Source organism: Protobothrops mucrosquamatus, unplaced genomic scaffold, assembly GCF_001527695.2.
Source record: "Protobothrops mucrosquamatus isolate PMUCROS unplaced genomic scaffold, P.Mucros_1.0 scaffold_202, whole genome shotgun sequence".
NCBI lineage: Eukaryota > Metazoa > Chordata > Lepidosauria > Squamata > Viperidae > Protobothrops > Protobothrops mucrosquamatus.
This window is the reverse complement of record NW_015386278.1, coordinates 433-15653: the sequence shown is the minus strand read 5'-3', so window position 1 is coordinate 15653 and position 15221 is coordinate 433. Positions and strand designations below refer to the sequence as shown.

Sequence of the window (15221 nt, the reverse complement as noted above, 5' to 3'; positions counted from 1 at the left end):
AGGAAGTTTCTCCTTAGTTCTAGGTTGCTTCTCTCCTTGATTAGTTTCCATCCGTTGCTTCTTGTCCTGCCTTCAGGCGCTTTGAAAAATAGCTTGACTCCCTCTTCTTTGTGGCAGCCCCTGAGATATTGGAACACTGCTATCATGTCCCCCCTCGTCCTTCTCTTCATTAAACTAGACATACCCAATTCCAGCAGCCATTCCTTATATGCTTTAGCCTCCAGTCCCCTAATCATCTTTGTTGCTCTTTTCTGTACTCTTTCTAGAGTCTCAACATCTTTTTTACATTGCGGTGACCAAAACTGGATGCAGTATTCCAAGTGTGGCCTTACCAAGGCATTGTAAAGTGGTATTAACACTTCATGTGATCTTGATTCTATCCCTCTGTTAATGCAGCCTAGCACTGTGTTGGCCTTTTTGGCCTCTCTTCCAACTCTATGATGCTATAACATTCTGTGTGCACTTCAGTTATGCCCTGGTAAAGGTCTTAGGCATTAAAGTCACATAATTTCTCTTCCCTTTCAAATATATCATAATACTTTTTCCTTCTTTAGACTATCAGGCTTCTACAAAGAATTTACAAATTATTCATTCAACCCTCTTCTTGCCAAATATCCATGGATTATCTCAGTAAGAATGGGTTTTGCTTTTCCTAAATGGTAATCTAAAATTTAATAAACAAAGGGTTTTTAATGTTTTCTCTTTTGTTTATAAAATACACTAGTTTCAGAAATATCTAAGAATCGTTGTCTACAGTATGTGCATCACACTTCATGTCTGTGGAGATTCTCAGTCATCCAGGTCACAGTTGTCTCAAAGATGTTTTTTTCTTCAAAAGGCAACTGGACAGGTTTTTTCCTTGAGGAAGAAAAAGAAGAAAATGTTTCGCTTCTCATCCAAGAAAATTCATCAGTTCTGATGGGCGGGAGAGAAGAAAACATTCCATTCCCCCGCCATCAGAACTGATGAAGCATCTTGGATGAGAAGCAAAATGTTTTCTTCTTCCTCAAGGAAAAAACAGCCCAGTTTCCTTTTGAAGAAAAAAGCACCTTTGAGGCATCATATTTCAGGTTTTTTTTTTTTAAGATAAAGTAGATCTGTTCTAGTAATTCTGATATTCCCTAAGCTACTGAGATGCAAGTTTTTCATACACACACACTTATGCATGCATACACAGATAGAAATCTGATTATACAGAACTACGAGGTTCATCTTGTCTCATTACAGCAAAAAGAACAAAATCAAACCCCTTTAATACAAATTTCTGCTGCTATATTTCTATACAGAAGTATGTTTCTATCAAGGACACTATATTTTAAAATTTAAAAATATGATTATATTGCCTTTTTACATAATACCATGTAATGATTATAATTGATTTCCACTTTAAGAACTAACTACTCAACTTCAGCAAAGAAGAGGAGTTACCTTTAACACAATTGTTATAACAAAATACATTTGAATACTACATACGTTTCACTTACTTTTGATATCTTGCTTTTATTGTCACCTGTCAAAAACGCCAAATTGTTAATTTCATTCTGAATCACAAAATTTTGTTCTTCTCTCTTAAAATTCTGAAAAAAATGATAAATACAGCCGTTGAGCCCTTATTTTATATATATAGATCAATGTGTACACAATATTGTTAAAATAACGTGAAATATTATCTTACATGTGATTTGCACCACAAGATGAAAACCTCTGCTACCATCCGGAAAAGTTCATCAGAATCAGCATCTGGTTTTTTAAGCCAGTTTGATCTTAAAAGAGAAACAACATAAGATTATTAGACTGAAGTCCATGTGATCTTCACTTTTTAATTTTCATCTTAGCACTTTGATTCTGGTACCATGTATCAAATTATCAGTGTGTATAGGAGAATTGTTTACTGTGTTATTCCTTTTACTGGCAGGATGCATTAATAGTGCAATTCAATCCACACCTCCACAAAAGTAAATTCCACTGAGCTTAAGAACGGAACTTAATTCTAAGTAAGCGTAGAAGGATATCTGTCAATCACGGCACCAAAATCAATCAATATTCCTTTTTTAGCAACTTAAAACCTTAATACATTTCCACAGTTTAGAATCCATAGTCTTTGTCTTTTTTTATTCCTTTCAGGAATAATATATCCTCTCTAACACAGCAATATTAGAAAAAGCTTATGTTTAAATACAAGAACATTCATGTTAGCAAAGAAATAGTCAAAACTGCCTTGAGCCACATGGATTAGACAAACATAATTTTATATTTTAATAAAACACAATATTATCAAAATAGTAAATGTTGCAACAAACTGTTTTAGGAAGCTAAAAGACAGAGCTTTAAAAGCTTTTTATACATCTGTAAACTCTCAAGTATCCTTACTATTCTGAATGTTTTGTTGGCTTGACATCCATTTGAGTTGATATGAAGGCAGTCATTCAAATGTTTCTTTTTCTGACTATCCTAAATTTAGTGAAGCTTGAGGACAATAATGCTCCCTTTGTCCTATTCATTATTGATTTTTCTCAAGAAAGCACTCTATTCTTTGTTGTGTCAGGTGTCAACACTATCAAACTTTCCACTTATCAGGATTAGTTAACTCTGGTTGTTGATCCATGAAGTGACCTTGACTCAGTTCTTGTGAATGACCTTGACTTTTTTTTTCTTGCTGATTGATCCAAGATAAGGAGAATCTACTATTTACACGTCATATGAATTTTCAACATTATTGAAGCAAGCAAGCACACAATTTGTATGTAAGGCAAATGTTTGATAAATTGCATATTTTAAAGGGATGTTTTCTGGAATATATTTTAATTCCTTGAAGGTTAATAATGAACAGAAAAACAATTCAAGGAATATATTGCCAATAGCAACAAATCATTAAGGGGATGAGGGTGGGAGAGGGTTTTATGGATTTTATTTTGTGATTTTTTTTTTAATGCTGTAAGCCAATCAGTGTCACAGTGCTTGAGTTGGGCAACCATATAAATGTATAAATGAACAACAACAAACCACTAAAGGAAACTGAGAAATTCTGTAAATATATTTGAAGCAAATAATACAGCCAGGAAAGTGGCCCAACCATTAGATGACAAAGGAATCAAATGATGCTCCTGGAGGACATGAATATTAGAGACAAACTGAATGAATTCTATACATCTATCTTTACCTTCATTGAGATGGATGGCTATTTATTGATTAATAAATAAATAAAGATGTGTGATAGCTATTGATTTGGATATTGTTAAAAATACATCAATTCATGGTGAACATAGGTATCAAGGATGTCCTGAGACTTATTGCAGGTTGGCAAGAATATGCCTTGAAACAGGAGTAGCAGAGGAATAATGGCAGGTCAGCAGCATATCTCCATTATTTGCATGAGAGTACCCCAATAGCATCCATATGTCCACTGGGAGAATTTCCTTCTTGACTAATCTAGACTTATTCCTCTGATTGTACAGTATTACTTTCAGAGAGGATTTCAACTATCCTTGCTGTTTACCATCTGCTATGACTTTGGTTTGTATGTATTTTTTTGTATCCTTTATTGAACAGGACACAGTGCTTGCAACATTCAGGTTTTGTAATATTGTTGTGTGTTTTATGTGGGGCTTTCACTGAAGATAGTATGATACATAATACCTAGATTATTAACAAGAACAAGGTCTTGAGATCTATGCCAATCTACACTGTAAAACCTCATTGACTCTCATAATTTTCTGAGATAGATTCCAAATTTTGGTTTTCAGCCAAGCATTGTCTGGATCAAGTGTCAATATGGGCCTTCTGCATCCTCCCTATTTATTTTCACTTGTAGATTTCTAGAGTGCTATTGTTGTCAAGCAAGAGAGATAGCATTTTCATTAATGACTTCTGTTTGGAACCTTCCCTTTAGGGTGTTCTGGCATCCACTGGCTCCTCCAGAAGTTATCCCAGTCCCCCCCCCTTTAAAAATTGAAAAATTACTTAAAATATAGCAAGGTGTCATGCAAGAACCAAAACATTATTAGATTTCAATTTTATGTTTTCATCACAAAAAGTATGAGGTGGTATTTAAAATCTAGGAAAGTCCGCTTTTAAATGTCAGTACTGACATTGATAGATAGAACAAAACTTATTATTTGGTCAAACAAAAGGTAATTATTTTAAGTACTTCTGTTTTTTAATCTATTTGTACAGATGCATATTCATTTTATTAACCATTCTGGGAACATTTACGTTATGCTGAAATTACAAATTATAAATTCTGCAAATAAATATGATATTTTAAATTCTCCCACCTGTTGTTGTCTACATAGCGGATCAACATAGGATAAAACGCATACAGATCTCGACAAAGAACTGCAAATTCATCTAGAATGAGAAGCTCTGCTTCTTGGGTATCAGTTTTATTGTCTGCTTTCAATTGTTCTTCTTCAATCACTATTTTAATGGCTTTCTTCTTTAGCTTTTCCAGAGTCGGAATAAAATGACTTTTCAACAGATCTGGTCTGGCTTTACTTATGATTGGCTGAGCATACACTATATGCAAAATATATATAAAAGTAATGTTCAATATAAAATGTTACATTGAAAAGAATTATATATACAAATTTGTTCAAGTACTGGTTTATTGCGGCACTGAACTTTGAGTCTAAGTCTCAACTCAGTTATAACAATAGCACCCTGTCGTTCTGTGCATTACCTGTAATTTCACGCCAATTTGCCATTATCCCCAAACTGAAAGATGTGTTTTATGCTATTTGTGGTCTGATCAACAGTCAGTCTGTGACTGCAGATTTTGGTTTGTTAACTAAAAAGGAACCTTCTATGTTTGGATGTAGTGAGAACCTGCTATTTAATTAAAATGATAGAAAAATTAAGTTGCTTCTTAAATATAAAATACAGAACAAAGTAGCTCAAAATTTACCATGGGTTATTTTTTTAAGGTATGGTTGGATGTGACATCTACAGTAAGCTCTAATTTCAACAAAAAAGAACATTTTTTGAACATAATGTATCACATCTGAAAGCCATATATAATATTCATTCTATAACAATGTATTTAAATGAAGTAGAAGCCAAGCATGCCATAAGGTTTTAAAAAGCACTTTAAAATTGCTAATAAAATATTTTTTTCCCATAGATGTTAAGAGTCAGTCCTACATGAATGACATACTCAGTACCTACTCAGTGATCCAGGTTTAGTGAATTTAGCTACACTTTTCATGTGCATATTTCCTTACAGAACACATAATAATGGATGAATATGTTTCTACTTATTTCTAGTATTGCTTTCAATTGCTTTGATTAATGTTTAAGTTTTAACTACACTTCCTAGAAAGAAAAGAGATAATATATTTCTGTTTTTGTTAAATAGGAAACTCATAAGTTTTTATGGCCTTCACTTAAAAGTTTCCACTCGAAAGAAAGCCTATATTTAATATTGATTTTTAATCAAATGATGAACTCATAACATAGTATATTACTTGTTAAATGTAAATTGGGCATTGTGGAATCAATTTCATCAAAATTTAGGAGAATTACTAGTATAACCAACAAATGTAAAAAGAGCTCTATAGTAAGTACCTGCAATTCTTTTCATCCAAGTTGCTTCATCTATTCCCAAGTTATTGTTGATGATTTTCAAAATGTTCCCCAGTATTATACTAAGATGCTCAGAGGTTACCATTGTGCAGCAAGATCCATCACTCTCTGCATTATTTTCAGGTCCTTTTTCCCACCAGTATGACAGATAGTTGCACAGCATGGGCAAGATCACTTCAATTACATGTGGCATTTCAGTATACCTGGCTCCAGATTCAGCCAAACTATTTATTTCTTTCATCAAGCCATCCAAATGAGGGATTTCTGGACACATTTCTTCTACTGTCTCAGGCATGCCTAAAACTTTGTATTATATAAGAATATGTTTAAGTAGTACTTATTTTTGTTTAAAAAAAGCTATAGCACATTTTAATTAATATCATTTCTATCATAATGTGGAACAAATAGCTTTATTTTATCCCCTGCTTTCCTAGTTGGAAAGAGATTCTGGGCTGCCTTTCCATAATAGAAAACATGATTCAATAGATCTAACTTCTGTCTAACCACATTAGATACTTTGCTTGAATGCTACGTAAAGAGTTTTTCATTCATTTCATCTCAGCAGCCTTGTTCTCATCAGGAATTAAGTAAAAAAGTTCCTGCTTACAAAATAACACTTCAGTCTACAAATAGGAACTGATTGTTGCTTCCTAACCCACACAAAAAATTCCCACATACAGAGGCATATTATGATATATATTATATTTTTGTTCCTGCCAGAGATATACTGAGAAATCAGCACAATGCTGATAAGTACAACAACAATAGGTGTCATGTTGTTAACACGAAAATAAGACTAGGCAGACAAACATTCTCAGGAAAGTAATCTAAATATACCACTGCTTATAAAAGTGAATTAAACTAATTCAGAGGATTATCTCTTTAAAAGACTAAAGAGGTGTCCTCTACTGTTTTGATAATCCTCTCCCCAATGTTGAATTTTCAGTACATGAACTGTAAACTGTGGTGTTATGACTTGCCAACTGTCACCTATTTTCTTTTCAGGAGTTATTAGTATTATTTAGCATATGGCATTTTCAGGAGTTGTTTTTAACTAAGAGCCCTGATGGCGCAATGGTTAGAATGCAGTATTGCAGGCTAACTCTGTCCAGAGTCTGCAGTTCGATCCTGATGGGCTCAAGGTTGTCTCAGCTTTCCATCCTTCCAAGATCCATAAAATGAGGACCCAGATTGTTGGGGGCAATATACTGACATTGTATAGTGCTCAGAGAGTGCTGTAAAGCACTATGGAGTGGTATATAAGTCTAAATCCTAGTGGTGTTAAAAAGAATAGTAATATATTCAACTACTTTAAATATTCAAAATGTTTGTTATATCCTGCTTATTAAAATGAAGGATAATCTGGGCAATTTGCTTAGAGAATCAAACGTTATACTTAAAAAAAATATTGAGACAAATGTTCAGTCACTGAAGTCATAAGAATCATTTATTTCACAGCTGTGACTGTCATAAGCAATCCAAAGGGAAGAAAATTAAGATGTCTGAATCATCGCATGTCAGTATTTTTTAATAAATAGCAGTTTCTTCACACAGACTTTTTTTGGGGGGGGGTGAAAATTCAGAATTACGGCTGGATACGTATGCCACTCCCAATGTGTTAAAACACTGAACTCCAGGTAGCAAGGTCTCCATTAAGGACATTTTAACCATGGACTGACTCTATGCTGCAATTAGATGCACAGAAGAAAACTCAATGGCTTACTCTTCCAATATCTATCAATAAAGCTATAGGGTCTTCCTGTCTTCTATATATTTTGTTTGTTTTTAATGCTTCCATCTGTCTCGTGCCTCAGTCCTGCCTCCTGATTTAAACATTGTTCCTGGTTTGCTGTTGATTCTGGTTTTGATTTGCCTCATAATTTTACATTCCAGATTTGGATTTATTTCAAAGTGCTACCTTCATTCAACCCTGACTCTTATTAAATTAAATCTAGTAACAGTAGAAGACTGGCTCTATATCTCAGTGGGATATTTAATCCTTCAAGAGAAGAAGTATAATTTCTTCTCTTGAAATTACACCTGAAGATGCTATTTTCCTTATAGAAGGAAATGTGCTGATACTTGAATGTTCATTCCCAAGAGGCAAATAGCATCTTCAGGGAAAATGATGCTAATCAAGAATGTGATAGAAGTAGAAAGTGTTATGCCCTTTACCTCAGGGCTATAGTTGTGGACTTTATTCACCCCCACCTCTGAGACATCAAAGTAGATCAGGATCACAGATTTCTACTCTGGCTTTTAAATTACTTATGAAGTAACTGATTACATAAATATGGAATTAATATAACTATACCACGAAACGAAAACACTTAAATGAGGTACCTATAAAAAAACACAGAAAACTGCCTATCATTAATTTGTGTCTATGAGATTTAAATAGATCATAAGAATGGGAATTCAGTTAAATATAATTCATATTATTCATTCCGAAAGTCTTATTATAGACCTTTTTATCATACACAACTAAAGGGCATATTCAATACAATTTTGTAAGAATTTTAGGCATTTTTTTTTAAAAAAAGATGCAGTGTCTTCATTACAAAAAATTTTATGCTTTCTGAAATACTCACTAGCTTTCTCTCTGGCTGACTTTGTGTTGAAGACAGAGAGGGGATTGTAAAGATTGAGAGAAGGTTCGAGGAAGGCTACTGGAATTGCTGCTACAAGAGAAGCTAAGCACTCACCAAGAGCTGGTCTTTGCCTACAAATGAGAGAAAATACTATTAATGTAGGAAATTATCCTCAGTATTTTAAATCTTTAAAAAATGATCCTCCAAATCACATTGGAGCTGAGCTCTGATGTTTCCTCAGTTTTTGCATAAGAAATGTTTCAAAATGAAATAGTCCTTCAGAATGCAATTCAGAACAGTATGTATTTTAAAATATCTTTAGAAGAACCGAGGAACTCCTGTTGGTTGTTTCAGTTGTTTCAAATAAGGTATTGGTGAAATCCTTTTCTAATGGGCCAAACATTATTATTGGTGGCTTGGTATACTTCTTTTTGTACTTTAAAATATTAAAGCATCCTTGTGGGATGTATAACTGATTTGATTAAAATAATAGCCTTATGAAAAGAATGAATAAGCTCTAAATTATTTAAAAGCTGCTGATTGTTTATTTTTATTGTTAAATATTTCTGCAGAAAATGGAAAGGAGTTCAGTCAGGGTTGATTTACCATTATTTTCCCAGTGATTCACCTATTTGCTTTGCATGGATTCAAAGGGAGAAAAAAAATTGACCTTCATTTTGTATGTGTGTGTGAATTTCCACTTGAAATTTAGTGCTGACACCATTTGAGCAAGCTGTTCTTCCCATCTCATAAACATTCTAAAATAAATTTGTATGATTCTTTTCAGTATTTCACAAATAACATTTCCTGTCATCTCTGGAACATTCCCCCCACCTTCTGTTCCTAGTATTAAGAATAGATTTGTATTGCTATGATTCAGACCAAGGTTCCATTTTACCATAGTCTGTAAATCCACTTTCAATTTTCATCCCACTTGTAGGATTTATAATATAACTTTTGTCTTGTAAATTTGCATGTTATATTCTATGAGATTAAAAATCCACTGGGGGATGATTTGGGGGTGGAAAATAGATAAAGCATTAAGGCTCCCTCTGATGCATGGCATTAGTGATGATAAGTTACTGCAGCTTAATATAAGGCTTCAGTGTTTGTAGTCGTGCATTCAATAGCTGGCTGGGTCTTCCTAGCTTTTTCCCTCAAGAAGGAAAAATGGATTGCTCTTTAACTTGAGTAACTCAAGCAACTGCATACATATTTTTTTCCAGATAATTCTAAACAGAGATCAAGCCATAGTGTAAAAATAGTATCTTTAAATACTTGCTAAGTTCTGTATCCCATATAGACTTAATTTTTCTGTTGAGAGAGGGGCATATTGATGTTTAGACCTTTTTTTCTCTTTTCACTTTCTGGAAGATCTCTTTTTCAGCCTTTCTCTTTCTGACAACACCTCTTCTTTCATCCTATTTTCCATACAGTAGGGTAGATCAAGTTGGGTTAAATATCCCACATAGCAGTAGAGCAGGGGTGTCAAACTCGCAAGTCACGTGATGTGTCGCGACGTATTGCAACTTTTTTTCCATTGCCGGCAATGGGGTGAGTGCGGTTTCGGCATGATGCATCTGGGCCAGCAGTTTGACACCCCAGCAGTAGAGCCATAGGTTACCCAGCTATTGGTGGAAATTTGGGGTCTAACAACCAAAATGTAATAGCAAATAGTAATAGGCACCTTGGGTGCAATCCCAAAACACCTGGAGCACCACTTGAACACAATCAGCATTGACAAATTCACCATCAGTCAATTGCAAAAGGCAACTTGGAACAGCTTGCATCCTGCGATGATTACCTCTAACATCATGAAGTATCAACAGGTCCTTGGGAAGGACTCAATAGAAGATAAAAATGCCAAATCCAGTCTGAACATCTGGCTGACTGTGCGGTAAACTATAAAAGTTATTCAGTATAGCTATGTGTAATAAAATGTATAGATTTTAGGACAGGGGTTTGCAAAGGGCATTTCATAACCTGGAAATAACATAATGTAGGGAGGTCCTTATTTATAAGGGATAAACTGGTAAATACTACTGGTAAATTTAGTGTCTACTTAAAACTAACTTTAATAAAGCCATATATTGCTGGGAGTACATGGTCAGATGGACCTGACTGAAGTTATTAAAAAACAGTCAATTCCTAAGTGTCCTGGGTGAGTTGGAGCATTGTCCTTGTGCAGCAGAAAATTAGTGAAACCAAGAGGAGTATGAAGACACAGAAGTCTAGTTAGGATCACTGAAAGCAGAAGATGTGTTAGCTAGCCAAGAAAGAAACACCCTTACTAACAATTCTGAGGGACAGCTGCTAGCCAGATTGGTGACAGTTGGCTTCAAGAAATTAAAAAAAAAAGACTTCAGAAGAAAAGTCTGATTCTCTCTGCACCCCCAAATATCTAAGCTTTACGTAACAGACCAAAAAACCTCTTAAGGTTTTAGGGCTATGTAATTATGTAACCCTGCCAGCAAAATTTGCCGTTCTCAGCATCCTAAGGATCATTGGGAGGTAGGGGATTATACTGAATCTAACATCATTGCAATGAGTTTAGAACCAAAGGGGAAAGTTTAAAAGCCCATCTACTGTCTTAGTTTAATAAAATGAATTAAAATAGAGTTAAATATTAATTTCTATATCCTGAATTCAAAATATTGTGCAATATTTGAGTTGTTGAAAATTATATTTGGAGCACTGTGGATAAAACTAATTTTAAAAAATTGTTCATCATAACCAGTTCTTTTTATTAAGTACCTTTCAACATAAATGTTCTTTCCAGTTCCAAGAGAGTACAGACTACAAAGAATTCTGTAACATGAAATTTGGACATCATTTACTGAAAGAAAGAAAAAAAATGTTATTGTATTCATCTTAATACAAATGTTTGTCATTTCTCCTTCCAATTCTTTTTCTTGCTGTCTTTTTAGACCATAAGCCTCAAGGAAGAATTTATCAGTTTTGTGTTTATATAAAATCACTCTGGATACCTTTCAGATTGCATGAATAATAATTATTATTAACAAAAATCAATCCTTTGCAGGATGAAAGCCTGTTCCTTGAGGGTCATGGACGATAATGCAATTTGCTGGTTCATAGCATGTAGATAGATATAATAATAAAACATGATTACAGAAGGCAACAGAAACAATTGAATATTTTTCCAATTTCTAAACAAAGATATAAAAACATTGTTCATTTATTTTTGACATGAAATTTTACAAGAGATAACCCTTTATGCTTGTAGAGAACCTTGAATCATGTTGGCCTCCAATCTGCCTAGTTCTGGGTAAATAACCAGAATCTAACATGGAAGAGAGGGAAGGAGAAACATATTTTATCAGCGCCACCCAATCATTTTGGAATTATTTGAACATTTGAGCGTTAGCCAGTATTTGATTTTTATACAGATTTTAGACTTTCAGATAAGTAACACAATATCCATGCCTCCTTTATTACAACAGAACAATATTCTAGACTAAAGTAAAAAAGCTAAAACATTAGAAGACTTACAAAGCAAATCAGTACCAAAATTATGCTGAGCAACATGTTCAAAAATGGATGTTAAGATAGGCAGCAGTGCCACTGTTGTATAGTTGATATTTTGTGAGACTCCTTTAATCTGAGTTCGGGAGTGGGTAAATTTTCCAAGTTTAAGGTTTTCTGATGTCTTCTCTAGATCTTCTGCAGCGTTTTCAAAGAAGGCATGCAATCCTGCTTTAACCAACTCTGAGCCAGATTTCATGACCGTTCTACAAGATAATTTTGAAAATTTAGAAAGCAAGTATCTGTATGGGTAAACATTATTTTATTAATTAATGTTTATTAGTTATTGTTTGCATTTATTCAAACAATTTGTGTTAATTCCAGATGGGGGTTTTATTATTGTGTACGATAAAGAGCTGAAAAGTGATTTCATCTTTTATATATTATTATAAAATTCTTGGCAACCCCACATTTAAATTACGCTGTTTCAAGCTGCAAAAGAAAAATTATATGACTTATATGACTTATGCACAATTTGTATCTTCTAAACTTTGTGTACAATTCTAATCTGCATTCTCAGCAGCTAGTGATATAATCCATAGTCATTTTGTGACACAAGTAGCTATATAAATATATTCAAATAAATAAATGTAATTACAAAAGGTATAGTTACCAGGTCTGAGACAATAAAAATTAGGAGAGGCGAAGCAATGGGAATCAATTTATAAAATGGATCTTTTTTTTTTAAAAAAAAAATGATTTTTCACTTTAGACATATTCAATTTTTTCTTTTTCCACATCAACATTTCTCCTTGTTCTAGCCCCATGTGGCACTGATACATAGATATGTGTGCACATGCACATGCACACGCACAGACACAGACTTACAAACACACAAAATCAAATATAGACTCTGATATTACTACAGGTAATCCTTGACTTACAACAGTTCATTTAGTGACCGTTTGAAGTTACAACAGCGCTGAAAAAAGTGACTTGTGACTGTTTTTCACACTTACGACCATTACAGCATCCTCAAGGTCACGTGATCAGAATTCAGACACTTGGCAACTGACTCATATTTATGATGGTTTGCAGTGCCCTGAGGTCATGTGATCACCTTTTGCACCCTTCTGACAAGCAAAGTCAATGGGAAAATCATATTCACTTAGCAACTATATTACTAACTTAACAACTGCAGTGATTGACTTAACAACTGAGGCAAGAAAGGTCGTAAAATGGAGTAAATCTCACTTAACAAGTGTTTCACTTAACAACAGAAATTTTAGGCTCAATTGACGTCATAAGTCAATGACTACCTGTATAGAATATAAAGTTTCCTCATAAAATTATATAGTGGAAAGGAAAAAGAGTCCAGGTTTTCTTCACTTCTTAAGTATGGATTTCAGTGGATAGAAATTGTAGAGCGAAAACTTTTATCTTGTTGTAGCAGCCCAACACAGCTTCTCCTCCTGTTACTACTGACAGGTAGGAATGGAAAACAGGAGTAAATAATCAAACTTACCTTGTATCTAGTGTCTGAGCTAAGATATGTAGGCAACTAACCATTGTTGCAGCATCGCTACCTAATCAAAATTGAAGGAAATAACAGCTGTTGTTCTTTAAAAATTCTCTACAACAAGAAATTATTTTTAAATAAAATGTGTACCAAGTGTATTTATACTAGGGAAATCTGCTGTCCTATTTTAATAATGAAAGTTGAAACTGTTCTTTTTTCTTGCTATTTCATCTAAGCATGCAAACACTACTCAGACATTAATGCTTGCCTTTTGTAATTTTTTTCCCATTAGTGTTTCTATGTTTGAAGTATGGATAAGCAACTTCTTTGTAGCAGCCTTTCTACCTATTATGTTAGTTAAAATCACTTTTAAAATTCCCAGTGTTAAATTCAGCATTTTTGCAGTGCAATCTAGGGGTCTAGTGGAGAGCTTACACTGAAGCTATGGAGGCCACAAGTCATTTACAGGCTACTCACCTGTGATTTAAAATGTCAATAGAGACACAAGTGAAACAATGCGTTAATAATCAAATTTCTATTTTACAATTCAATCATATGACTTCCCTGTACAACAATATAATTTGTCCAGGCAACATCTTGTACTCAGAAAAAAACATATTACTGGTGATAACCGAATAATCAGGAAATAAACCATGTTTTAAAAGCAGCAAATATAAACATTAGAAGACAGTACAGCATTGTTCCTCCAATGGGAACTGAATTACATAGTGCTTCAACACAGACAAAAATGACATTGCATTTTGTCACAAATTGAGAAGCAACCAAACTAAACTTCATACAGTTTGAAACTCCTGCAAAATCTTTTTTAACTTACCAAACAGAGAAATCCTATGTCTAACAAGAGCCGCAAGTTTGCAGAAAAGGCTAAAATAAACAAACAAACATAAATGTAAAAGAGGATGAAGCATACAGAGAAACTAAGTATTTCCATGAATAACAAACTAAGCAAAAACTATGTATCCTTTTAATTTGAAAAACAGTTACTGTAACTGTTTTTAATACAATAAACATACATATTTTAACACCTAGAAAAAAGTAAATATTATTTTATAAAACCCTTCCTGCAACATTTACTTTGTTAACTGTTTCTGAAGTTAAATAGTTTCTGAATTGCTAGATACAATTACAACTTAAACTAGGGGGAAATGATAAATTCTATTTTATTAATTCTATTTTTCGGCAATCAGACAACGTTAATTATGAAAATGCTAGTATATGTTCACCAAACCCCATGGTGATTATTCATTAAAAGGTTTGGGGGCTGGCATGAAGAAGAAAACACACTTTGATAGTTGACACTTGTCATCTATTTTAACTTTCCAGAGGCCAATGGAGACCTCTGAAACCTCTATGGAGAGGAAGAACTTTATCTTCTATTTGCTTCAAAGAAGATAAAGGTATCTGCCCAGTAAAGTCTTATCTGACTTTGTGATGTATTAGTAATTTGAATGCCTAAAGTATTTTATTCCCCATTCGTGTGCTAATATTTTCACTAATAATTTAATTTATTGAGAAATGCTATGTTTTAAAATAAAGATTTTTAAAATGTTAAGAAATGAGGAAAGAAAATAAATAAGATATTTAAAGCTCAATGAAATGAATATCCATTGATCTTTTTGAAAATGTATTGAGCGTTCTCTATGCATTAGAAGGAAGTCTTATCCCAGACTGCTTAAAGGCTGAATGATTTATGGCAAAAAATATAGGAGAATCAATTCCTAAACATGGCAGAATGTAGAATTTCTTTAGGAATATATTAGGTTCTTCTGTTAGCTTTCCTCATAGTGATAGTAATAATCAGAGTAAGGATATATAATCTATAAATAAATTTCATACTATCTACCTTCCTCAAAGTTAAAACCCTTTACTGTCAAATATTAGGAATGTAATCTTTAGTGCCAGGCTTTTGAATGAAATCTTACAAATTGGCTGAAAAGTGGTTTTGGAAAAAGAACTAGATGTTCTATAAGAAAAAAATATGCTATATACGCTGTAGAAAAGTAAGGAAGCAACATTTTTCAAAGACC

At 33.5% G+C, this 15221-nt stretch overlaps 1 protein-coding gene across 1 annotated transcript in view; it reads right to left on the bottom strand.

Annotated features, from left to right (window-relative positions):
• Window positions 1-14045, bottom strand: part of LOC107296421 (ryanodine receptor 3) — an 89238-nt gene extending 75193 nt beyond the window's left edge. Inside the window, exons 1-9 of the mRNA XM_015825770.1 lie at window positions 14009-14045; window positions 13180-13240; window positions 11682-11920; window positions 10926-11007; window positions 8172-8302; window positions 5563-5883; window positions 4275-4515; window positions 1676-1763; window positions 1485-1577 (exon numbers count right to left, since the gene is read on the bottom strand). Of these exons, the coding sequence (XP_015681256.1) occupies window positions 1485-1577; window positions 1676-1763; window positions 4275-4515; window positions 5563-5883; window positions 8172-8302; window positions 10926-11007; window positions 11682-11920; window positions 13180-13223 (1239 nt within the window). The 5' untranslated portion in view covers window positions 13224-13240; window positions 14009-14045. The remainder of the gene's footprint in view (window positions 1-1484; window positions 1578-1675; window positions 1764-4274; window positions 4516-5562; window positions 5884-8171; window positions 8303-10925; window positions 11008-11681; window positions 11921-13179; window positions 13241-14008) is intronic.
• Between the last annotated feature and the right edge of the window lie 1176 nt (window positions 14046-15221).